General features: G+C 45.9%; 1 protein-coding gene across 3 annotated transcripts in view; it reads right to left on the bottom strand.

Moving 5' to 3' along the window:
- Positions 1-5,687: 5,687 nt before the first annotated feature.
- Positions 5,688-26,113, bottom strand: part of LOC121586571 (glucocorticoid-induced transcript 1 protein-like) — a 52,077-nt gene continuing 31,651 nt past the window's right edge. For 2 of the 3 annotated variants that reach the window (XM_041903357.2, XM_041903359.2), the window contains exons 4-8: positions 9,754-9,891; positions 7,637-7,786; positions 6,974-7,190; positions 6,645-6,765; positions 5,688-6,498 (exon numbers count right to left, since the gene is read on the bottom strand). In XM_041903357.2, the coding sequence (XP_041759291.1) occupies positions 6,168-6,498; positions 6,645-6,765; positions 6,974-7,190; positions 7,637-7,786; positions 9,754-9,891 (957 nt within the window). In that variant the 3' untranslated portion in view covers positions 5,688-6,167. The remainder of the gene's footprint in view (positions 6,499-6,644; positions 6,766-6,973; positions 7,191-7,636; positions 7,787-9,753; positions 9,892-26,113) is intronic. The other variant, XM_041903358.2, reaches the window with a different exon arrangement.

Here is a 26,113-nt window from a genome sequence, read left to right as displayed (position 1 = left end):
CATGTGTGGTTCCCACCATGAAGCATGGAGGAGGAGGTGTGATGGTGTGTGGGTGATTTGCTGGTGACACTGTCAGTGATTTATTTAGAATTCAAGGCACACTTAATCAGCACGGCTACCACAGCATTCTGCAGCGATACGCCATCCCATCTGGTTTGCGCTTAGTGGGACTATCATTTGTTTTCCAACAGGACAATGACCCAACACACCTCCAGGCTGTGTAAGGGCTATTTGACTGAGAAGGAGAGTGATGAAGTGCTGCATCAGATGACCTGGCCTCCACAATCCCCTGACCTCAACCCAACTGAGATGGTTTGGGATAAGTTGGACCGCAGAGTGAAGGAAAAGCAGCCAACAAGTTCTCAGCATATGTGGGAACTCCTTCAAGACTGTTGGAAAAGCATTCCAGGTGAAGCTGGTTGAGAGAATGCCAAGAGTGTGCAAAGCTGTCATCAAGGCAAAGGGTGGCTACTTTGAAGAATCTCAAATATAAAATATGTTTTGATTTGTTGAACACTTTTTTGGTTACTACATGATTCCATATGTGTTATTTCATAGTTGTGATGTCTTCACTATTATTCTACAATGTAGAAAATAGTAAAAATAAAGAAAGCCCCTTGAATGAGTAGGCGTGCCCAAACTTTTGACTGGTACTCTACGTCTCAAGTTCCACGTTAAACTTCCCATTTAATGTCCTATATTCTGTAATATATGATGTCAGTTGGTATGTATGCATGTAGACCAACATTTATTATTTAAAGTAAAGATATAAGACTTAATTCCTGAGTGTCTTCATTTAAATACTTCAGACTAAATCGAAGTTTGGATATATCCAAATAAAACCGAGCCATGACCCACTGTCATCCACTTAACATTATGCATGTTTCAGCCTCCATAATGTGTTTGATTGAGGCTATTTACAGTCCATGTAACAGTGCTTTTCTGTAGCCTGTACTGTATTGTACGGCACCCTGTACACTGCTCCTCAGTCACTTTATAAACACTCCTATACTCCTCAAGGCCACAGCTACGAAAGAGCTATATTATGCATGTTTCTCAAAGAGTGGGGTGCAGGGTGGGATTAGAGTAAAGCGGTAGGGGTGACGCCCGGATGGGGGTGTACTTGTTGGCGCTGTGTTCCTAGGAGGAGATGAGAGAAACAGTAACCTTCCCTCCTTTCCCCTCGTTATGACAGCTGAGCCATGGTCACCTACTAACTAATGGCTGTAGGGCAACATTTATCTTGTCAAGGTTGCACTTTTCACCGTAGAGACTCTTGGCAAATATAAGGCGGGTGACTTTTTCTTCTTTTTTTATGGTCTATGTCAGATACATGAGATACATTCACCGCCTTTGACCTACTACCTCTCAAAAGGTGTAGATCACCTCTACTGATATTTCTTCCCCCCCCACCCTTTTTTTACTCAACCCTTTAGCCATTCACATGCGCCCTCTTCCTCACCCTCTATCAATCAATTAATCAATCAATCATCCTCAGTAAGGAAGATGTTGCATCATTGATGCAGTATGTCTTTATTGAGATTCCAGAATCTACCCTGAAGCATACAGGAGATTGTTTGAAGTAAATTCTCACTTTCCTGCCATCGTAGAGAAGGGTGTATCTAAAGCTCTGACAGACAGAGAGAAAGGCTGAATGTTGAAGATTTACATCTGTCAGGCAGTTTTATGTCTGAGTCTTACATAGCAGAGCTTAGGGTAGGCTAAGGAAGGCCGCGCTCTGTCGAGAAAGCAGGCGGCGCTCATGCCATCGTTGCCGGAATTTTGATTCTCGTTGTAGTTTATGATATAGAGGCCTACCACACACACACACGCACAAATGCACACAAAAACACCAACTTCTAGGGTCACGTGTGAAGCCGGCGGCGGCTTCACACGTGTCTCGTTAAAATGTCATTCAAGGTGGAAAATATTAGTTACCACAGTTCAAGGCGAGCACTTGGGGGGGAAATGTCACTTTACAGGCTTAAACGTTTTATTAATTGAAAGAATTAAAATGATTAGAGTTGTTTAATTTCCAGACACATCAGAAAGGTATTTATTGGAATGCAGGTGCCAGGTATGGTGTACAGTACTGTAATGGTTTATTGAGAGTAATGTGTTTGAGATCAAGTACAATCTATTCTATAGTTCCCCTTTCTATCACTAGAGAGCGCTCTACTGACACCGCTTTTTCATAGTGACCCCTCAAAGATGGCTAGACAATATACTGTACATAAAGTCTTAATCTACCTGGTTGTGAAAATAAATAAAGGTGTCTGATAGTGTATGCTTTTACAAAAGGTATGTATATGATATATACTTGTAAAATGTTTGAAATAAACAGTATAAGTGGACCTCAGAAAAAAAGTGTGTATGCATCTGTCATTTGTCATTCACACACAGCTGCAAAGGATGTGCTTTGGTTCTGCTAATAACTTTATTTAAATAAGACACGAGATCTCTATGTTGATAAAAATACAAATGAATCATAAGCCACACACGGCTGTCCATTACACAAAAAACAATAGGTGTGGCATGGCATCAGTAGCTAAAGGTCATGTAGACTTGGTAAGCACACTCATCGCCTAACAACACTCTCCAATAACATCTTTGAGCACACACCAAGAGAATCGTGAGCAAAACAGAGGAAACCCAAATGCTATAAATGCTTTTTTCTAGATGTTACCTATGGACTAATCTTGCAACAGTGGTCTCTACTAATACAGAGGTGAGAGAGTAGAGGATCACATTCAAAGTTATGTTAGTGTGGTTGGTTGTTGTACACAGGAACATTTTTGTATTCATCTTTCTACCGCTGGGGTATTGTTGTTCTAAAATGTGTTTCTGACTGTTTCTTTAGTCTTGTTTCCTCTTCAATGTCAGGTCAAAAACAGTCATGGTCCCTTACACCACAGGAGGTTGGTGGTACCTTTAATTGGGGAGAACAGGCTCGTGGTAATGGCTGGAGCGGTATGGGTGGAATGGTATCAAAGACATCAAACATATGGTTTCCAGGTGTTTGATGCCATTCCATTTGCTCCGTTCCGACCATTATTATGAGCCGTCCTCCCCTCAGCAGCCTCCTGTGCCTTACACACTCTCCTCCTTCTATAACTTGCACACAATCAATGATGGTCACAACAGCACACAAAGTGTTCAGTCACATCAACAACCAATCATTTTATTGTGTTTGTGTATGACCTTTGACCCCACAGGTCCAATGAGGAGCGAGCTGATTGGAAGAGCTGATGAACACTGATGACCTGCTAGCCAAAATCTATGTGCTCTGGTGACATGATTCCAGCGCTGGTTCGTGTCGATTAATGCCTTTCTCAACACACTGTTAGGCTTTTCACACTACTGAGACAAACTGGGCCGAGCAAAGCCGAGCTAGCCTGGTTACACATCCATCATAGTTGCTGGAACCATGCTGGAAAATAAAATATCCTAGCCAGCACAGTACAGTATGGGTCAGCCCTATAGTGTGAATCTGGCTTAAGTGCTGATTTGGCTCTATACTCCAAACCAAAGGAACGAGAGTGAAGAAAATAGAGTGGTGAAGAAGAAGCGAAACATATCTGACCCAACGGACACCAACATCTTGTCTATTATTGCACACATCATAGTTAACCAATGCCACATAGTTAATGTATGTTAGTCATCTTGATCATAAGGTGCTGAATTATTAAAAACAACATCAACATTGCATTGATCTTTTTTAAAGTCATATAGTATATCTAACAAGATGAACAAGAGTATCAATGCAGACAGGAATTCCACAAGCACATAAGCATATCAAAATAATGTTTCTGATTACGTTTTATCTTTTGACTTGAATGTCTTTATAAAGGAATAATGTACAGGTGGGCATGTTATGTTGTGTTCGTTGCAAGAATTATGTTACAGACAAATCTGCAGAGTGAATTATTGTGCGCAGAATCAAAATTTGGGAGGCTCATAGGAGAATTGCTTCCATTGATGACGATGATGCCAATAATTACTCATGACATGATAAAGCATTAAACTTCAGAAAGACATGAATTGGATAAGGATCAGGACAGTTTATCCATTTTCTTTTAATCCAAAGATGAAACATCTACCAATTCTGCAGATTGAATAAACCAACTAGCTCCTCTCTAATCAAACCTCAAACCCAGTGCACCTGAGGGCATAAAGATGAACGTTTGGACATGACTTGATGAGCCTTCTCGACCCCCAACTAGCTAGAATCTCATGGAATGTCTTATGAATCAATAGTAAAGCATAATTATGTTGTCTATTGAATATTTAAACAGTCTCAGATTGGATATCACCTGAATGTAACCAATATACACTCTCACACAACCGTTTTATGGTCTTCTTTTATGTGATGTTACTGCAGGCCAGGACTTGACTAGGGCCAGTCAACCAAGACTGACCTGAAGTTGAACACTGAAGTTGCTACCTGACCTTGACCACAGCACAACGGCTGCAGAGGGTCCGACGACCACACAGAATTGTCAGGCGTTGACAGTCATAGCCATTATAGACTTCTCTCAAGCATGTTAGAACTCGTCTCAACAAGCACAGCCGTTATCTCTCACAGTGGGCCTGGTTGGTTACTAGTCACTCATAAAGGCAACCAAGACACCTAACCACACAGTAAACCTTTATCCTCTGCTGTCAGCCAAGCACAGGTCAAGTCTTGGGACAGCACATCATAACACCATGGAATGTCTAGGGGGAATAAAAGGTTCTGAATTTCTGGAATGGAATCTGGAATGAGAGAAAGCAAAGGAAATAGAGTGATCTCTTCTGTTTCAACGAGGAAATGCAGTCAGAACTGAGTCAATCTGTGTCATGGAATATGGGCATACATTCCAAATTACCTGAGTTTAGACTCTGTTTGTGATATATACCTGAAGAAAGGCCAGATGCAATGGACACTGTTCTTTAAGTTATGTCTTTTTCCCCACTTTTTTGATTATTATTTTCTGGTTTTGCATTGCATGTTTCAAAGGAGGTTTAGAAACATAACCTGGATTGTGTAAACATAAATCCTGAATATGTTTAGTTTTTTCTATGATACTGTACATAACATAACACAGCAATAGATCGTTTTCAATTTAAACAAGCGTTGTTTTTTTCTTTTCATAAGATATATAATGTGTGTAATATGGTGTATAGAGCTTTTTCATACTGTGGAGAAAGTCAAAACAGAACACAATAACACATAAATTAAAGAGATTCTCCGGTACTTTTGTATACTTTAAAGCCAGTAGTTCTGAAAGTAGCAGTCACAAGCCAAAATTGGTCCCCGAAAACCCTCTCTCTCTCTCTCTCTCTGTGTCTCTCTCTCTCTCTGTGTGAGTCTCTCTCTCTGTGTGTCTCTCTCTCTCAAAGTGTGTGTCTCTCTCTCTCTCCCTCGGTGTGTGTCACTCACTCACTCAGCAGTTGCGCCCGCTCTGCAACCTCATTGGATAACGCTGGGCAGGCCTCTTGCTAGCTGTCACTCAAATGTGAGGGGCTGAAGCTCATTGGCTAGAACTGTAATTGCTATGGGGTTGGCCCACGTGGGGTGAATGAAGAGAAAATGGTGCTGCACAACTTCAAGAAAACAGTCGCTTTCAAACTAGGGATTTCGTGGCTAATTGAGGTTAGATAGTAATTCTGCTCATAGATTATGCATGTATGAAATACACATTGACACATCCAGCCCAAAGCAGGAGGTTTAAAAAAAACTTTCTTAGTCGCCAAAGTACCGGAGCATGTCTTTAATCTTAAACACACTACTGGTTTAAAATGCATGCCCCCCATCCAAAGAGTCTAATTTTCTTCCCATCCACCCAATGACAGCGTCCAGCATCTCTTCTTTTTACATGCTGTTAAAGATCATTATGTCTATCCTTGACAGGAACAGTGCTTTAGGAATACGCTAGGAACATATGGGAGACTTGTCTTTGTTTGCACCATTGTGTTGTTGTTGTCGGGGACATTGTTGCTAATGCTACGCCATGCAGAGTGTGTAGGGTTCAGCAGAGACAGAGAGAAGAGGAGGGGAGGGGAGGTCCTTTAGCAAAGGAGACCGGACTTCAGTGATGATGATGATAGTGGGGGAGTAATAATCATTTTATTCATAATAATAATAAGAACCAGAACCATGTGTCAGAGGCCAGCTCTGCCCAGGTCTAGCTGATGGCCAGGCAATCTGTCTGGGGGGCAGTCTCTTGTGGCTCCCCCTGCTGGGGCGATGTGGGCGTTGCAGTGGCAGCCTCCTCGGGGGTGGGAGCGTCGTCTGTGCTGGTGGAGGTGTGGACCTGAGTGGGGAGGACGCGGCAGAATGCTGATGTCATTGAGCTGGGGCCGGCCTCGGGGTCGTCGTCGGGGTGAGAGGTCACAGAGAGGTGCAGGGTGCCGGGGGTCAGTCTGACAGGGCAGAAGGCGGAGCCGGTGGGGATGAAATTGACCTTGTTCTTGTCGGGGCAGGAGAAGAGAGGGACGGACGCTGACTGCCTGGAGCTGGACAGACAAATGTAAAAGTAAGAGACGGTGTGTTAACTCTTTTCATGACATGTATGCGTAACTGACGTTCAGTATCAACAACTTGGAAAATTTAGTGCAATAAAAAAGATCCTAAAAGCTCTCTGGTCTCTTTCTGTACTTACCTAATTTCCTCAAACACCTTGATTTTCTCACAGCCCTCTGGTGGTTCTCTCTTGAACATGTAGCTGTTGTTGGGTTTAGGAGACGAGGCAAACTTAGGCAGCGGAGAGCTACTGCCACTGTCTGTAGACAGAGAGACAGAGACAATGGTCAGAAACAGTCAGAAAATAAGATTACATTTGCCTTTTGCCCTACTGCCAACCCCCCGGACAAGACACAAACACATTCCACGTTAGGAGTTCAGAGCCTTGCTCAAAGGCACAACGACAGGATGTCCAATGGAAAATAGAGGCCTTGCCCCTGGTCTGAGAGAGCATCCTGACAATCCTACCTTTATCCCTGTCGTAGAGCAGATCGTCGGTGGAGTAAGGGCTCCCCCCGTGTGAGCCGGACCCCGGGGGGCAGGCGGGAGAGGGACAGGGGGACAGGCTGGAACTACTGCTGGAGCGGCCGGGGGCAGACGGGGTCTGTGTGTCCACGCTACGGGTACTGCTGCTACGCTGCTGGGGGGGGAAGGGGGCTCGCCGCCCGTCTGGTACCTCCAACACCTGGGGGAGGGCGGGGGAGGACAGGGAGTGAAGAAAAAAAAGAGAGAGAGCAAGTGAGAGAGATGTTTCTTCATTGAGTACTACAAGTAATAGCATTTACAGTGACACAGCAGGTGCATGAGTGGTTGTGTGCGTGTCTTCTTAGTCCCCTCCAGACACACGATTTTAAAGTTTCAAGTTTTAATGTCACGTGCACAAGTACAGTGAAATGCCTTTCTTGCAAGCTCTAAATGTAGAGAAAACAGTCACTTTCAAACTAGGGATTTTGTGGCTAATTGAGTTAAGACAGTAATTCTGCTTATAAAGTATACATGTATGAACTACACATTGACACATCCAGCCCATGACTGATGTCATGCTTGACTGCGAGTGGCCACCGCTAGTATTGTGTGAGAGTGTATATTGTAAATATGTGATTGCATGAATCTAACAGTCCGTCCCCCAACCTTGAGCTCCTCCTTCTCTCCGTTGTTGTCTCTGATGAAGACCTTCTCCAGCTCGTGGTTGATTCCCTCCATGCTGCTGGGCACTCTGGTGATGGAGGGCTTGGACACCGTCATGTTGGACATCTGGGACGACGTAGACATGCAGGACCACTGTAGGGCCCAGGGACACAACCGCCGAGACATTCAAAAACAACATCTCAACATTACACATATTTTAAGCAGGGCAGAGTTTTTGTGATTAAGCTTCCCTGGCGTATTGGGTTTGCACTTTTGGTCCGATTGCATTGATTCCATTCCGCCCAGCAAGCTAAATCACGCATACCGCTAAAGTATTTGACAGATTATATATATATATATATATATATATAATATACAGTTGAAGTTGGAAGTTTACATACACTTAGATTGGAGTCATTAAAACTTGTTTTTCAAGCACTTCACAAATGTCTTGTTAACAAGGTATAGTTTTGGCAAGTCGGTTAGGACATCTACTTTGTGCATGACAAGTAATTTTTCCAACAATTGTTTACAGACAGATTATTTCACTTATAATTCACTGTATCACAATTTCAGTGGGTCAGAAATTTACATACACTAAGTTGACTGTGCCTTTAAACAGCTTGGAAAATTCCAGAAAATGATGTCATGGCTTTAGAAGCTTCTGATAGGCTTATTGACATCATTTGAGTCAATTGGAGGTGTACCAGTGGCTGTATTTCAAGGCCTACCTTCAAACTCAGTGCCTCTTTGCTTGACATCATGGGAAAATCAAAATAAATCAGCTAAGACCTCAGAAAATGAATTGTAGACGTCCACAAGTCTGGTTCATCCTTGGGAGCAATTTCCAAACGCCTGAAGGTACCACGTTCATCTGTACAAACAATAGTACGCAAGTATAAACACCATGGGACCACGCAGCCGTCATACCGCTCAGGAAGGAGACACGTTCTGTCTCCTAGAGATGAACGTACTTTGGTGCGAAAAGTGCAAATAAATCCCAGAACAACAGCAAAGGACCTTGTGAAGATGCTGGAGGAAACAGGTACAAAAGTATCTATATCCACAGTAAAACGAGTCCTATATTGACATAACCTGAAAGGCTGCTCAGCAAGGAAGAAGCCACTGCTCCAAAACCGCCATAAAAATGCCAAGACTACGGTTTGCAACTGCACATGGGGACAAAGATCGTACTTTTTGGAGAAATGTCCTCTGGTCTGATGAAACAAAAATAGAACTGTTTGGCCATAATGACCATTGTTGTGTTTGAAAGAAAAAGGGGGTTCCTTGCAAGCCGAAGAACACCATCCTAACGGTGAAGCACGGAGGTGGCAGCATCATGCTGTGGGGGTGCTTTGCTGCAGGAGGGACTGGTGCACTTCACAAAATAGATGGCATCATGAGGAAGGAAAATTATGTGGATATATTGAAGCAACATCTCAAGACATCAGTCAGGAAGTTAAAGCTTGGTCGCAAATGGGTCTTCCAAATGGACAATGACCCCAAGCATACTTCCAAAGTTGTGGCAAAATGGCTTAAGGACAAAAAAGTCAAGGTATTGGAGTGGCCATCACAAAGCCCTGACCTCAATCCTATAGAACATTTGTGGGCAGAACTGAAAAAGTGTGTGTGAGCAAGGAGGCCTACAAACCTGACTCAGTTACACCAGCTCTGTCAGGAGGAATGGGCCAAAATTCACACAACTTATTGTGGGAAGCTTGTGGAAGGCTACCCAAAACGTTTGACCCAAGTTAAAGAATTTTAAAGGCAATGCTACCAAATACTAATTGAGTGTACGTAAACTTCTGACCCACTGGGAATGTAATGAAAGAAATAAAAGCTTAAATAAATCATTCTCTCTACTATTATTCAGACATTTCACACTCTTAAAATAAAGTGGTAATCCTAACTGACCTAAAACAGGGAATTTTTACTAGGATTAAATGTCAGGAATTGTGAAAAACTGAGTTTAAATGTATTTGGCTAAGGTGTATGTACACTTCCGACTTCAACTGTATGTATATATTATAATATAATATAACACACATATATATATATATATATATATATATATATATATATATATGAACTCAGGTCTGGATGGCAGTAGTGTGCCTTACCTGTGCTTGGTTGGCCGTGATGTTGATAGGTCCCTGTAAAGGAGACAGGCTGTCTTTGTCTCTTTGACACTGAGACAGACGACCTCCCTGCTGCTGCTTACTACTGCCACGCAGCTGCTGCCGGAGCTTGGCTATCTGCTGAGGAGAACAGAGGAGGAGGAAAGGAAGGAGGAAGAGGAGGGGGAGGAAAGGAAGTGGAGAGAGGGAGAAGAAGAGAAGAGAGGGAGAGTGAGAAAGACAGAGAGACAAAGAGAAAGAAAATAAACACTTGGAAAGAGAGAGAAAGGAATAGTAACATGTTAACAGATTAACTTCTTTTGTCTCACGTTTTTGACATAACCCCATATATCCCCCAGGGGTCGCCATAGCTCAGGGCAGGCAGCTCCAGTAATGAATGAATCAGATTACATGTATAGCTGGAGCTGCTGTGCAGTCCCTAGGTACATCTAAAAGGAGACTAGCTGGTAGGCTAGTCATTGATCTAATAGCTAAAGGAAGAGTATGCAAACGCATCATAAAAGGCCATTTATGATATATTTCATTTGCATGGTGCTGTTCAAACCTTTGAAAGACCCACAGACTGTGCTAAGCTGTGCATCTAACAGAAGATATGACTATGTATTGGCTTCCTTATCTGGTTTGAGAATCCCCTGTGCTCTGACCAATAATGACTAAAGGGCTAGAACTCCTGTCCTGTGTAGCTCTAGGTATATCTTTGACCCTGTCCTGTGTAGCTCTAGGTATATCTTTGACCCTGTCCTGTGTAGCTCTAGGTATATCTTTGACCCTGTCCTGTGTAGCTCTAGGTATATCTTTGACCCTGTCCTGTGTAGCTCTAGGTATATCTTTGACCCTGTCCTGTGTAGCTCTAGGTATATCTTTGACCCTGTCGTGTAGCTCTAGGTATATCTTTGACCCTGTCCTGTGTAGCTCTAGGTATATCTTTGACCCTGTCCTGTGTAGCTCTAGGTATATCTTTGACCCTGTCCTGTGTAGCTCTAGGTATATCTTTGACCCTGTCCTGTGTAGCTCTAGGTATATCTTTGACCCTGTCTAGGTATATATTTGACCCAAATGTTTGTCTTTATCATTTTGCATCCATATTAGCCCACAGAGGGAAGTTCCAATTGCCAAAAGACTCTTTTGAATTCTCAGACATGTGGGGGCCTTTCGTATGTCAGATAGAAGCACAGTACAGTTAATGGCAAATCAGATGAACAGTTGCTTAAAATAGTCAATCCTAACCCCAGGTGTAAAATAGTCAATAATGGCTACTCAGAAAGTATTAAACTGTCAAGAGGGTAAAACAAGGTTGTCCAATACCTAACCCCAGGTGTAAAATAGTCAATAATGGCTACTCAGAAAGTATTAAACTGTCAAGAGGGTAAAACAAGGTTGTCCAATATCGGCATATCTATTTATTATTGCCATCGAAATGTTAGCTATTAAAACCAGATAGAACAGTAATATCAAGGGGCTAGAAATCCAGGGCCTTAAACAAAGGTCATTACATTTACATTTAAGTCATTTAGCAGACGCTCTTATCCAGAGCGACTTACAAATTGGTGCATTCACCTTATAGCCAGTGGGACAACCACTCCTTTTTTATTTATTTTTATGGTGGGGTGGGGGAGGGGGGGAGAAGGATTACTGTTATACTATTCCAGGTATTCCTTAAAGAGGTAGGGTTTCAAGTGTCATTGTATGCTGATGACTCATGTTTTCTTTTAAATGCACAATATGGATCCCTGCACAGCCTCAGAGGATCTAGATCATTTCTCTAACCTCTTTGGATTACAAACCGAACTATGATAAATGTACCATATTACGTATTGGATCAATAAAAAACACAACTTTTACATTACCGTGTAGTTTACAAATAAAATTGTCTGATGGTGAAGTGGACATACTCTGTTAGCAAAAATAGATAAGATCTTGCTACCATGGAAAGGTAAACCCTTGTCCATTTGTGTAAAAATCACCCTGATTCATTCTTTAGTCATATCCCAGCTTACCTATTTACTGATGGCCTGCCTACACCGGATGACTTGTTTTTAAAATTATATGAGCAAACATGTTGACTTTATTTGGAACGGCAAGTAAGATAAAATTAAACGGGCCTATTTATATAATTAATATGAATTTGGAGGGCTACAATTATTAAATGTTAAAGAATTGAACCTCTCACTAAAGACTTTAGTTATACAAAATGTATATTTAAATACAAACTGGTTCTCCAGCAGATTAGTAAGAATATATATGGGGGATTGGAAATGATGCAAAAATTACCTTGATAGAACCCACAATCTATCTGCAAAATGTTATGTATGTAGCATCTCACTACCAGACCGGACAAGCCCAGACATGTTATTTTCCCTGTGCCTTTACACAGAAGTCATTGTAGGCTCAGTCATTGCAGTAATTTTACTATAGCAACACAACACAGGTCACCTCTTACACCAGCAACACATGCTATTTTCACAATGCATTTACACAAACCGTCCTTCAACTTGTCCTCTTCCACCAAGTCATTTTACTATAGCAACACAACACAAACACCCAGCCTAACAGGGGCTTATCAAAGGAGGCTCTGTCTGAATGGACGGGCTGATATGTGATCCACTTTCTTTAGCCATAGTGGACCTGGTGCACTCAACAGTTAGTCAGCTTTCCAGATAACTCAAGAATCAGTACGCGATAATAGACACATCACAAATCTCTCCTATATATGATGCTGGGCCCAAAAGAAAGATAGCGAAGAAAGAAAAGCCTACATGTAATATAATCAGTGTTGCTCGACTGCTTTATTCCAGCACCAACATCACTCCTGAATACACCAACTCAAACACACATACTGCAAACTCACTCAAGCGCTTATATGTGACTTGTTTCAAGAAACTAGGCTTATGTCACGTGTCACTACTTCACAGGAGAGGCATTTGAATGTAAACATTATTTTTTATCAAAATGCTTTTTTTGGGAGAAATGCCTTCTGGAACATGTGAACTTTCATGTGCCTTATAACAAACTTGTATGTCATCTGTAAATACGAATAAAATTGTTAAATTACGAGCCTAGATGGTGTAGCCACGGAAAAAGAAAGGAAACTTCCCGCTAGCCATGATTGGCTGAGATAATGGATCGGCTGGACATGCCTAGAGATGAGTTTGAATAGGTCTGCCATGTAGCACGCTTCTGTCCATGACATGAGCTAGTCAGTATGTCTAGGTAATCCTTTCTAACACAGCTTTTTTGAAATATATCACGAAGAACTTTCGGGAGGACCGAGCTTTGAAGTCAGTGGAATGCCCGGTGGAAGCAGAGTATGAGAGCTAAGGAGATGGAGAAAATTCTGGCGTTTGATTACAAATATGCGGATGGAGTTGAAAAGAGAACACAGAAGGCTGTTATATAAAACACCTGTCGCCAGATTACATCTTCAAACTAAGGGCAACCATGGCATCCGTGACAGAGAGGGAGAAGCGTTCATCCATGTATACGAGTAAGAGAGTCTAGCTAGCTACATTTTCAAATATTATACATTTCTAATCCAGGCTCTGTCGTAGACGGCCGCGACTGGGAGACCCATTGGGTGGCGCACAATTGGCCCAGCGTCGTCCAGGGTAGGGGAGAGAATGGCCGGCAGGGATGTAGCTCAGTTGGTAGAGCATGGTGTTTGCAACGCCAGGGTTGTGGGTTCGATTCCCACGGGGGGCCAGTATGAAAAAAAAAAAAACATAATAATAATGTATACACTCACTAACTGTAAGTCGCTCTGGATAAGAGCGTCTGCTAAATGACTAAAATGTAAATGTAAATGTTGTCAGAAAGTCGTTTTCATTGCAAGTTAAATCCATACTGCTAGCTAGCTAGCTGGCTGGCTGGATCACTAACGTTACGTGTATGACCTGTGTAGTAATATTATTCGTATCGCAGAGCCATTTGCATTGCTAGTTATAGCATAATGTTAGCTAGCTAGCTAACATTGAACCTAGTTAGTTAGCTATCTGCAGATCCTTAAAGAGATGGGTGGGTCTAAGGCTTAAGAGGGTGTGAATGATACTGAATGGGACAAAGAAGAGCTCTCCAGTAGGTGTACCAAAACATTCAAGGGCAATTTTCTCAAAAGTGCAGTTACAAGTTTATCAATCAATTCAATCAATCAATTTTATTTTATATAGCCCTTCTTACATCAGCTAATATCTCGAAGTGCTTTACAGAAACCCAGCCTAAAACCCCAAACAGCTAGTAATGCAGGTGTAGAAGCACGGTGGCTAGGAAAAACTCCCTAGAAAGGCCAAAACCTAGGAAGAAACCTAGAGAGGAACCAGGCTATGAGGGGTGGCCAGTCCTCTTCTGGCTGTGCCGGGTGGAGATTATAACAGAACCATGCCAAGATGTTCAAAAATGTTCATAAGTGACAAGCATGGTCAAATAATAATCAGGAATAAATCTCAGTTGGCTTTTCATAGCCGATCATTAAGAGTTGAAAACAGCAGGTCTGGGACAGGTAGGGGTTCCATAACCGCAGGCAGAACAGTTGAAACTGGAATAGCAGCAAGGCCAGGCGGACTGGGGACAGCAAGGAGTCACCACGGCCGGTAGTCCCGACGTATGGTCCTAGGGCTCAGGTCTCTCAGTTGGCTTTTCATAGCCGATCATTAAGAGTTGAAAACAGCAGGTCTGGGACAGGTAGGGGTTTCGTAACCGCAGGCAGAACAGTTGAAACTGGAATAGCAGCAAGGCCAGGCGGACTGGGGACAGCAAGGTGTCAGCATGCCCGGTAGTCCTGACGTATGGTCCTAGGGCTCAGGTTCTCAGAGAGAAAGAGAGAACGAGAGAATTAGAGAGAGCATACTTAAATTCACACAGGACACTGGATAAGACAGGAGAAGTACTCCAGGTATAACCAACTAACCCCAGCCCCCCGACACATAAACTACTGCAGCATAAATACTGGAGGCTGAGACAGGAGCGGTCCGGAGACACTGTGGCCCCATCCGAAGAAACCCCCGGACAGGGCCAAACAGGAAGGATATAACCCCACCCACTCTGCCAAAGCACAGCCCCCGCACCACCAGAGGGATATCCTCAACCACCAACTTACAATCCTGAGACAAGGCCGAGTATAGCCCACAGAGGTCTCCACCACAGCACAAACCAAGGGGGGCGCCAACCCAGACAGGAAGATCACGTCAGTAACTCAACCCACTCAAGTGACGCACCCCTCCTAGGGACGGCATGAAAGAGCACCAGCAAGCCAGTGACTCAGCCCCTGTAACAGGGTTAGAGGCAGAGAACACCAGTGGAGAGAGGGGAACCGGCCTGGCAGAGACAGCAAGGGCTGTTCGTTGCTCCAGAGCCTTTCCGTTCACCTTCACACTCCTGGGCCAGACTACACTCAATCATATGACCTACTGAAGAGATAAGTCTTCAGTAAAGACTTAAAGGTTGAGACCGAGTCTGCGTCTCTCACATGGGTAGGCAAACTGTTCCATAAAAATGGAGATCTATAGGAGAAAGCCCTGCCTCCCGCTGTTTGCTTAGAAATTCTAGGGACAATTAGGAGGCCTGCGTCTTGTGACCGTAGCGTACGTATTGGTATGTACGGCAGGACCAACTCGGAAAGATAGGTAGGAGCAAGCCCATGTAACGCTTTATAGGTTAACAGTAAAACCTTGAAATCAGCCCTTGCCTTAACAGGAAGCCAGTGTAGGGAAGCTAGCACTGGAGTAATATGATCAAATTTCTTGGTTCTAGTCAGGATTCTAGCAGCCGTATTTAGCACTAACTGAAGTTTATTTAGTGCTTTATCCGGGTAGCCGGAAAGTAGAGCATTGCAGTAGTCTAACCTAGAAGTAACAAATGCATGGATTAATTTTTCTGCATCATTTTTGGACAGAAAATTTCTGATTTTTGCAATGTTACGTAGATGGAAAAAAGCTGTCCTTGAAACAGTCTTGATATGTTCGTCAAAAGAGAGATCAGGGTCAAGAGTAACTTTCAAAGCAGAATTACTTTCCCATTGTTCCTCAACTGTAGTGTATGATATGCCATTTTCTAGCTCTGAGTCTCTACTTTTATCCAATGTAAAAAACACAATTTCATTTTGCTACATAAGACCGAATCGAGCCGGTCGGTCACATATTCTTCCTCTTCCTCTCCCTATACTTTCCCAGCGATTCACTTAAAAATACATACCGCTAGTACATCTAGTAAACAGAAGCTAACTGAAAACCCAGTCAGAGTATGAATGTGTTCATTGTGCGGCAGCGTTACATGGTAAGTCAACAAACATGTTGTCTCTGCGACATTACGGTGTGTGTGTGAGAGTTTTAAGACATTCAGCTGGGCTGGGCAGCAATTTACACAGTGTTTAAAGTAGAGTGAGTACATCCTATGTAACGCTGAGGAAATAAGAACATAACAAGAGTTAAGTGAGAGGAAGTGTTGGTAAATAGTGAGGTCTATAAGATTAGGATTAGGGTCACTTAACAACCCTGGGATCTCTTTTGAGGTTATATAGGCCTACAAACAATCATGGTGTAACTGAAGGGGACCTCAACCTCTGCACTACAGCTCCAAGCTCCATTACTGCTACTAAGGAACATGCCTGAGCACTACTATCTTAACTGTTCTCCCTCTGCTAAACTAGGGAGGGAGAGAGAAAACACAGAGAGAGAGAGAGAGAGAGAGAGAGAGAGAGAGAGAGAGAGAGAGAGAGAGAGAGAGAGAGAGAGAGAGAGAGAGAGAGAGAGAGAGAGCAATTCTACCAAATTACCCTTCAACAGACCATGTATTCACACTACACACCCTAATTGGTAAACAAACAAACCAAAACAAAGGCAAAGTCTTCTCATTCTTTGTTGATTTCAAAAAAGCTTTTGACTCAATTTGGCATGAGGGTCTGCTATACAAACTGATGGAAAGCGGTGTTGGGGGAAAAACCTACAACATAATAAAATCCATGTACTCAAACAACAAGTGTGCAGCTAAAATTGGCAAAGGAAAACACACCTTTCTTTCCACAGGGCCGTGGGGTGAGACAGGGATGCAGTTTAAGCCCCACCCTCTTCAACATATATATCAACAAATTGGCGAGGGCACTATATTTTTACATTTACATTTTAGTCATTTAGCAGACACTCTTATCCAGAGCGACTTACAGTTAAGTGAGTGCATACATTATTATTTTATATATATATAATTTTTTTTTTCATACTGGCCCCCCCGTGGGAATCGAACCCACAACCCTGGCGTAGCAAACGCCATACTCTACCAACTGAGCTACATCCCTGCCGGCCATTCCCTCCCCTACCCTGGACGACGCTGGGCCAATTGTGCGCCGCCCGATGGGTCTCCCGGTCGCGGCCGGCTACGACAGAGCCTGGATTCGAACCAGGATCTCTAGTGGCACAGCTAGCACTGCGATGCAGTACCTTAGACCACTGCGCCACTCGGGGACACAGAACAGAACAGTCTGCAGCCCCCGGCCTCACCCTTATAGAATCTGAAGTCAAATGTCTACTGTTTGATGATGATCTGGTGCTTCTGTCCCCAACCAAGGAGGGCCTACAGCAGCACCTAGAACTTCTACACAGATTCTGTCAGACCTGGGCCCTGACAGTAAATCTCAGTAAGACAAAAATAATGGTGTTCCAAAAAAAGTCCAGTTGCCAGGACCACAAATACCAATTCCATCTAGACACCATTGCCCTAGAGCACACAAAAAACTATACCTACCTTGGCCTAAATCAGCACCACAGGTAACTTCCACAAAGCTGTGAATGATCTGAGAGCCAAGGCAAGAAGGGCCTTCTACGCCATCAAAAGGAACATAAAATTCGACATCCCAATTAGGATCTGGCAAAAAATACTTGAATCAGTTATAGAACCAATTGCCCTTTATGTTTGTGAGGTCTGGGGTCCAACCAAGAAATCATAAAATGGGACAAACACCAAATTGAGACTCTGCATGCAGAATTCTGCAAAAACATCCTCCGTGTACAAAGTTAAATAAATAATGCATGCAGAGCAGAATTAGGCCGATACCCGCTAATGATCAATATCCAGAAAAGAGACGTAAAATTCTACAACCACCTAAAAGGAAGCGATTCCCAAACCTTCCATAACAAAGCCATCACCTACAGAGAGATTATTCCTAGCGAAAAGTCCCCTAAGCAAGCTGGTCCAGGGGCTCTGTTCACAAACACAAACAGACCCCACAGAGCCCCAAGACAGCAACACAATTAGACCCAACCAAATCATGAGAAAACTAAAAGATAATTACTTGACACATTGGAAAGAATTTACCAAAAAACAGAGCAAACTGGAATGCTATTTGGCGATAAACAGAGTACACAGTGGCAGAATACCTGACCACGGTGACTGACCCAAAATTAAGGAAAGCTTTGACTATGGTCAAAAGTTTTGAGAATTACACAAATACTAATTTTCACAAAGTCTGCTGCCTCAGTTTTGATGATGGCAATTTGCATATACTTCAGAATGTCATGAAGAGTGATCAGATGAATTGCAATTAATTGCAAAGTCCCTCTTTGCCATGAAAATGAACTTAATCCCCAAAAAACATTTCCACTGCATTTCAGCCCTGCCACAAAAGGACCAGCTGCCATCATGTTGTCACGGTTTCGGCCGAGGCTGCCTCTCTTCCTTGCTCGGGCAGGCTTCGGCGTTCGTCTTCTCCGGAATACTAGCTGCCACCGTTGTATGTTTCTATGTTCGTTTGGTCTTGTCTGGAATTGTACACCTGTTGTCGTTTAGCGTCATTAGTGTCCTATAAGTTCTCGTTGTGTTAGTCAGGTGTTGTGTGTGATTGTTTCGCTGTCGTGCTTGTGCTCTACAGTATACCGTTTGCTCTTTGTAGCTTTCCTCCTCTGTAAGGAGAGTATTTATCGCACATGTTTAGTGCACCCTTTTGTTTACGCCTGCGTGCGGAGTTTCTCGCCTCAGGGCTTTTGGCTCGTGTATTTGTTTGTGCCTTCACTAAAGTCTTTTGGACTTATTTTCTGCGTCCTGTGCCTGATTCCAGCACCACACCCACCTACAGCACCTACTGACAGAATCACACAACATTCTGAATGGAATCAGCAGGAGCCGCAGCAGCACAGGAGACGTTGGAGGATCGGGTCCGGGAGCAGAATGACCAGATCCTGCGGATCGGGACCGCCCTGCAGGATGTTATCAACACACTCCAACGCTGGGAGACCCGAGGGACACCCCCAACTCCACCTTCCCTGCCATCACCATCAGCCAGTCAGCCCATTCCCGCTCCGGAACCCAGGGGAATTCGACTCTCGCTCCCGAGGGCCTACGATGGGACCGCTGCCGGGTGTCAGGGCTTCCTTCTCCAGGTGGAGCTTTACCTGGCCACCGTGCACCCGGCGCCCTCGGGACACGAGAGCATGTCCGCCCTCATCTCCTGCCTTTCCGGCAAGGCGTTAGAATGGGCCAACGCCGAGTGGAGGAGGATAGACGCTACCACCGTCACATACGCTGAGTTCTCCCGCCGCTTCAGGGCGGTGTTTGACCATCCACCGGAGGGGAAAGCGGTGGGGGAGCGTCTGTTCTGCCTCCGGCAGGGGAAGAGGAGTGCCCAGGAGTTCGCGTTAGAATTCTGTACTCTAGCGGCGGATGCAGGGTGGAATGAGCGGGCCCTCATCGATCACTACCGCTGTAGTCTACGTGAGGACGTCCGTCGGGAGCTGGCCTGTCGGGACACCAGTCTCTCTTTCGACCAGTTAGTCGACATGTCCATCAGGCTGGACACCCTGCTGGCTACCCGCGGACGTCCCGAGGGAGGTCCGTCCATTTCACCCTCCAGCGCCTCCGAGCCGAGCCCCATGGAGATTGGGGGCGCTGGCGCTAGAGAGAGGAGGGGTCGGAGTACGAGGGGGCCCGTCTCCTGCACCAACTGTGGCCGTGGAGGACACACCGCGGCTAGGTGCTGGGGACAGCCTCCTAGGGGAGAAGACGACAGGCCCCGCACTGGGGAGTCCTTCCAGGTGAGTAGGCGCCCCACTCACCCAGAGCTCTCTGTTGCGCACTTCTGTATACCTGTGCGTTTTCCACAGGTAGCACCTCATTCCCAGCATAAGGCGCTGGTAGATTCAGGCGCGGCTGGGAATTTTGTTGATAGGACATTTTGTTTAGATTTAGGGATTCCCCTTCTTCCTGTTGACGTCCCATTCCCCGTTCATGCCCTAGATAGCCGTCCGTTGGGATCGGGCTTGATCAGGGAGGTCACGGCGCCACTTAGGATGTGTGCGCAGGGGGTCATCAGGAGATGATCCAGCTATTTCTGATCGACTCGCCTGCGTATCCGGTGGTGCTGGGCATGCCCTGGTTGAGTATCCATAACCCGTCTATTTCGTGGCAGGAGAGGGCTCTGATGGAGTGGTCTGACCAGTGTGTGGGTCGATGTTTAGGCGTTTCCGTAGGGGCTACCTCGGTGGAGAGTCCAAACCAGGTGCCCGCATTGCACGTTCCCCCTGAGTATGGGGATTTGGCTATTGTGTTCAGTAAGTCGAGGGCTACGCAGTTGCCTCCCCATAGGCAGGGAGATTGTGCGATAGACCTCCAGGCAGGAGCTGCGCTCCCACGGAGCCATGTGTATCCTCTGTCTCAGGAGGAGAAGAGAGCTATGGAGACTTACATAGACGAATCTCTGAGACAAGGATACATACGGCCATCCACTTCCCCCTGCGTCCTCGAGTTTCTTTTTGTGAAGAAAAAGGATGGAGGGTTACGCCCGTGCATTGATTACCGTAGTCTCAATCAGATCACGGTGAAGTACAGTTATCCACTTCCGCTGATTGCGACCATGACGGAGTCATTGCATGGGGCGCGTTCCTTCACTAAATTAGATCTCAGGAGCGCGTACAACTTGGTGCGCATTAGGGAGGGCGATGAATGGAAGACAGCCTTTAGTACTACCTCGGGCCATTACGAGTATCTTGTCATGCCATACGGGTTGATGAACGCTCCTTCAGTTTTCCAATCATTCGTGGATGAGATATTCAGGGACATGCAGGGGCAGGGGGTGGTCGTGTACATAGATGACATTCTCGTGTACTCGTCTACCCGAGTCGAGCATGTGGCTCTGGTGCGCCGAGTGTTGCGGAGGCTGTTGGAGCACGACCTGTATGTCAAGGCAGAGAAGTGTCTGTTTTTCCAGGAGTCGGTCTCCTTTTTGGGTTATCAGTTGTCTGCGTCAGGGGTGAAGATGGAGGTAGACCGGGTGTCAGCCGTGCGTGAATTGGCAAACGCCAACCACTGTGAAGGAGGTGCAGCAGTTTTTGGGGTTTGCGAATTACTACCGGAGGTTTATCCGGGGTTTTGGACAGGTGGCAGCTCCCATAACGTCTCTTTTGAAGGGGGGTCCGGTGCGTTTGCAGTGGTCAGCCGAGGCGGACAGGGCGTTTGGGAGGCTGAAGGACCTGTTTACCTCGGCTCCGGTGCTGGCGCATCCGGATCCCTCTTTACCATTTCAGGTAGAGGTGGACGCGTCAGAGGCCGGTATAGGAGCCGTGCTTTCGCAACGGTCCGGCACGCCACCTAAACTCCGCCCCTGTGCTTTTTATTCCAAGAAGCTCAGTCCGGCGGAGCGAAATTATGACGTAGGGGACAGGGAGCTGTTAGCCGTGGTACAGGCCCTAAAGGTGTGGAGGCACTGGCTTGAGGGGGCTCAACACCCTTTCCTCATTTTGACGGACCACCGTAACCTGGAGTACATCCGGGCAGCTAGGAGACTGAACCCTCGCCAGGCGCGGTGGAATATGTTTTTGACCCGGTTCGTATTTAAGATCGCGTACATCCCTGGGTCACAGAACGGTAAGGCAGACGCACTGTCTCGGCGGTATGACACGGAGGAGAGGTCCGTGGAGCCCACTCCCATACTGCCGGAGTCTTGTCTGGTGGCACCGGTAGTGTGGGAGGTCGATGCTGAACTCGAGCGGGCGTTGCGCACCGACCCTAGTCCACCTCAATGCCCGGAGGGTCGGAAGTACGTTCCGCTCGAGGTTCGGGATCGATTGATCTATTGGGCTCACACGTCACCCTCCTCTGGACATCCTGGTATCGGCCGGACAGTGCACTGCCTTAGTGCTAAGTACTGGTGGCCCACGTTGGCGAGGGATGTGAGGGTTTATGTCTCCTCCTGCTCGGTGTGCGCCCAGTGTAAGGCGCCTAGACATCTGCCTAGGGGGTAAGTTACTACCCCTGCCCGTTCCACAACGACCATGGTCTCACCTCTCGGTGGACTTCATCACTGACCTTCCTCCCTCACAGGGGAATACTACTATACTGGTCGTTGTGGACCGGTTCTCTAAGGCCTGTCGTTTGCTCCCTATGCCGGGCCTTCCTACTGCCCTACAGACCGCCGAGCGCTATTCACCCATGTTTTCCGGCACTACGGGGTACCCAAGGATATTGTGTCTGATCGAGGTCCCCAATTTACCTCCAGAGTCTGGAGAGCCTTTATGGAGCGGTTGGGGGTCTCGGTGAGCCTCACCTCGGGTTACCATCCGGAGAGTAATGGGCAGGTGGAACGTGTGAACCAGGATGTGGGTAGGTTTCTTAGATCATACTGCCAGGACCGGCCGGAGGAGTGGGCACGGTACGTTCCTGGGCAGAAATGGCCCAGAATTCCCTACGCCATTCCTCCACTAACCTAACCCCTTTCCAATGTGTGTTAGGTTACCAGCCGGTTCTGGCACCTTGGCAGCAGAGCCAGATCGAGGCTCCTGCGGTGGATGAGTGGGTGCGGCGCTCGGAGGAGACGTGGAACGCTGCACACGTCCACCTGCAGCGGGCCCTCCGTCGTCAAAAGGCGAGCGCCGATCTCCACCGCAGTGAGGGACCGGTGTACGCACCTGGTGATCGAGTCTGGCTCTCTACCAGAAACCTGCCCCTCCGCCTGCCCTGTCGGAAACTGGGTCGGCGGTTTGTGGGGCCGTTTAAAGTCCTGAGAAGATTGAACGAGGTGTGTTACAGATTACAACTACCTGTTGAGTATAAAAGTATTAACCCCTCGTTCCATGTGTCTCTTCTCAGGCCGGTGGTAGCTGGCCCACTCCAGGAAAATGAGATCAAGGAGACTCCTCCGCCCCCATTGGACATCGAGGGGGCACCGGCGTACTCCGTGCGGTCCATCTTGGATTCGAGACGTCGGATGGGGGGTCTCCAATATCTGGTGGAGTGGGAGGGGTACGGCCCGGAGGAACGGTGCTGGGTGCCGAGGAGAGACATTTTGGACCCGTCTCTCCTGACAGAATTCCATCGTAGTCACCCGACGCGCCCTGCTCCGCGTCCTCCTGGTCGTCCCCGAGGCCGGAGTCGGCACACGTCTGGAGCCGCGCGTCAAGGGGGGGTACTGTCACGGTTTCGGCCGAGGCTGCCTCTCTTCCTTGCTCGGGCAGGCTTCGGCGTTCGTCGTCTCCGGAATACTAGCTGCCACCGTTGTATGTTTCTATGTTCGTTTGGTCTTGTCTGGAATTGTACACCTGTTGTCGTTTAGCGTCATTAGTGTCCTATAAGTTCTCGTTGTGTTAGTCAGGTGTTGTGTGTGATTGTTTCGCTGTCGTGCTTGTGCTCTACAGTATACCGTTTGCTCTTTGTAGCTTTCCTCCTCTGTAAGGAGAGTATTTATCGCACATGTTTAGTGCGCCCTTTTGTTTACGCCTGCGTGCGGAGTTTCTCGCCTCAGGGCTTTTGGCTCGTGTATTTGTTTGTGCCTTCACTAAAGTCTTTTGGACTTATTTTCTGCGTCCTGCGCCTGATTCCAGCACCACACCCACCTACAGCACCTACTGACACATGTCAGTGATTCTCTTGTTAACACAGGTGAGAGTGTTGACGAGGACAAGGCTGGAGATCACTCTGTCATGCTGATTTAGTTAGAATAACAGACTGGAAGCTTTAAAAGGAGGGTGGTGCTTGAAATCATTGTTCTTCCTCTGTTAACCATGGTTACCTGCAAGGAAACACTTGCCATCATCATTGCTTTGCACAAAAAGTGCTTCACAGGCAAGGATATTGCTGCTAGTAAGATTGCACCTAAATCAACCATTTATCGGATCATCAAGAACTTCAAGGAGAGAAGTTCAATTGTTGTGAAGAAGGCTTCAGGGCGCCCAAGAAAGTCCAGCTAGCGCCAGGACCGTCTCCTAAAGTTGATTCAGCTGCGGGATCGGGGCACCACCAGTGCAGAGCTTGCTCAGGAATGGCAGCAGGCAGGTGTGAGTGCATCTGCACACACAGTGAGGCGAAGACTTTTGGAGGATGGCCTGGTGTCAAGAAGGGCAGCGAGGAAGCCACTTCTCTCCAGGAAAAACATCAGGGACAGACTGATATTCTGCAAAAGGTACAGGGATTGGACTGCTGAGGACTGGGGTAAAGTCATTTTCTCTGATGAATCCCCTTTCCGATTGTTTGGGGCATCCGGAAAACACCTTGTCCGGAGAAGACAAGGTGAGCGCTACCATCAGTCCTGTGTCATGCCAACAGTAAAGCATCCTGAGACCATTCATGTGTGGGGTTGCTTCTCAGCCAAGGGAGTGGGATCACTCACAATTTTGCTTAAGAACACAGCCATGAATAAAGAATGGTTCCAACACATCCTCCGAGAGCAACTTCTCCCAACCATCCAAGAACAGTTTGGTGATGAACAATGCCTTTTCCAGCATGATGGAGCACCTTGCCATCAGGCAAAAGTGATAACTAAGTGGCTCGGGGAACAAAACATCGACATTATGGGTCCATGGCCAGGAAACTCCCCAGACCTTAATCCCATTGAGAACTTGTGGTCAATCCTCAAGAGGCGGGTGGACAAACAAAAACCTACAAATTCTGACAAACTCCAAGCGTTGATTATGCAAGAATGGGCTGCCATTAGTCGGGATGTGGCCCAGAAGTTAATTGATAGCATGCCAGGGCGGATTGCAGAGGTCTTGAAAAAGAAGGGTCAACACTGCAAATATTGACTCTTTGCATAAACTTAATGTAATTGTCAATAAAAGCCTTTGACACTTATGGAATGCTTTTAATTACACCATAGTAACATCTGACAAAAATATATCATAACACTGATGCAGCGAACTTTGTGAAGACCAATACTTGTGTCATTCTCAAAACTTTCGACCACGACTGTACAGACTCAGTGAGCATAGCCTTGCTATTGAGAGAGGCCGCTCTAGGCAGACCTGGCTCTCAAGAGAAGACAGGCTGTGCATACTGCCCACAAAATGAGGTGGAAACTGAGCTGCACTTCCTAACCTCCTGCCAAATGTTTGACCATATTAGAAACACATATTTCCCTCAGATTACACAGACCCACAAAGAATTCGAAAACAAATCCAATTTTGATAAACTCCCATATCTACTGGGTGAAATACCACAGTGTGCCATCACAGCAGCAAGATTTGTGACCTGTTGCCTCCAGAAAAGGGCAACCAGTGAAGTACAAACACCATTGTAAATACAACCCATATTTATGTTTATTCATTTTCCCTTTTGTACTTAAACTATTTGCACATTGTTATAACACTGTACATAGCCATATGACATTTGAAATGTCTCTATTCCTTTGAAACTTTTGTGAGTGTAATGTTTACTGTTCATTTTGGATTGTATATTTCACTTGCTTTGGCAATGTAAACATATGTTTACCATGCCAATAAAGCCCTATGAATTGTAGAGAGAGAGAGAGAGAGAGAGAGAGAGAGAGAGAGAGAGAGAGAGAGAGAGAGAGAGAGAGAGAGAGAGAGAGAGAGAGAGAGAGAGAGAGAGAGAGAGAGAGAGAGAGAGAGAGAGAGAGAGAGAGAGAGAGAGAGAGAGAGAGGAGACAGGGCGATAGACAGAGACAGAAAGGGCAGAGAAAGAGAGAGGCTGAAAGATAGAGGAATCTCAGGTCTGCCTGGCTGTCTTTCCTGTCAATAAAGTGCCTGTTGGGTTATGGCTGGACTGGCGGTTGGTTGCTGTGAGGAGAAGTTTCTGGTTAGTTGAGGGTGAGATAGATAGTATTATTTGCCTCCTCCCTGCCTGTGGCCATATAGCACCAGGGTGGAGCGGAGAGGGGATGATAAGACAACGACCGCCCGGCCCGGTACTACGCTACGGCTCTGACACCCAGCATTAGAACAGACAAGCCCTGAGCATGCAGAAGTCATTCAGGACGTTATATATAGAAGGTGGCACCGTGTGGAGCGAGAGCGAGAGCGAGATGGCATGTCATGGCAGATCGTAGGCAGTTTCCCATTGACTGATGACATTCTAGTTGTCATGTCAACTTCAAGTCATCTCAACCTGGCAGAATCTAGGTCTGGGTTAAAGGAGGATGACA

Source organism: Coregonus clupeaformis, chromosome 17, assembly GCF_020615455.1.
Source record: "Coregonus clupeaformis isolate EN_2021a chromosome 17, ASM2061545v1, whole genome shotgun sequence".
NCBI lineage: Eukaryota > Metazoa > Chordata > Actinopteri > Salmoniformes > Salmonidae > Coregonus > Coregonus clupeaformis.
The sequence above is the reverse complement of the archived record's forward strand: the minus strand, read 5'-3'. Positions and strand labels throughout refer to the sequence as shown.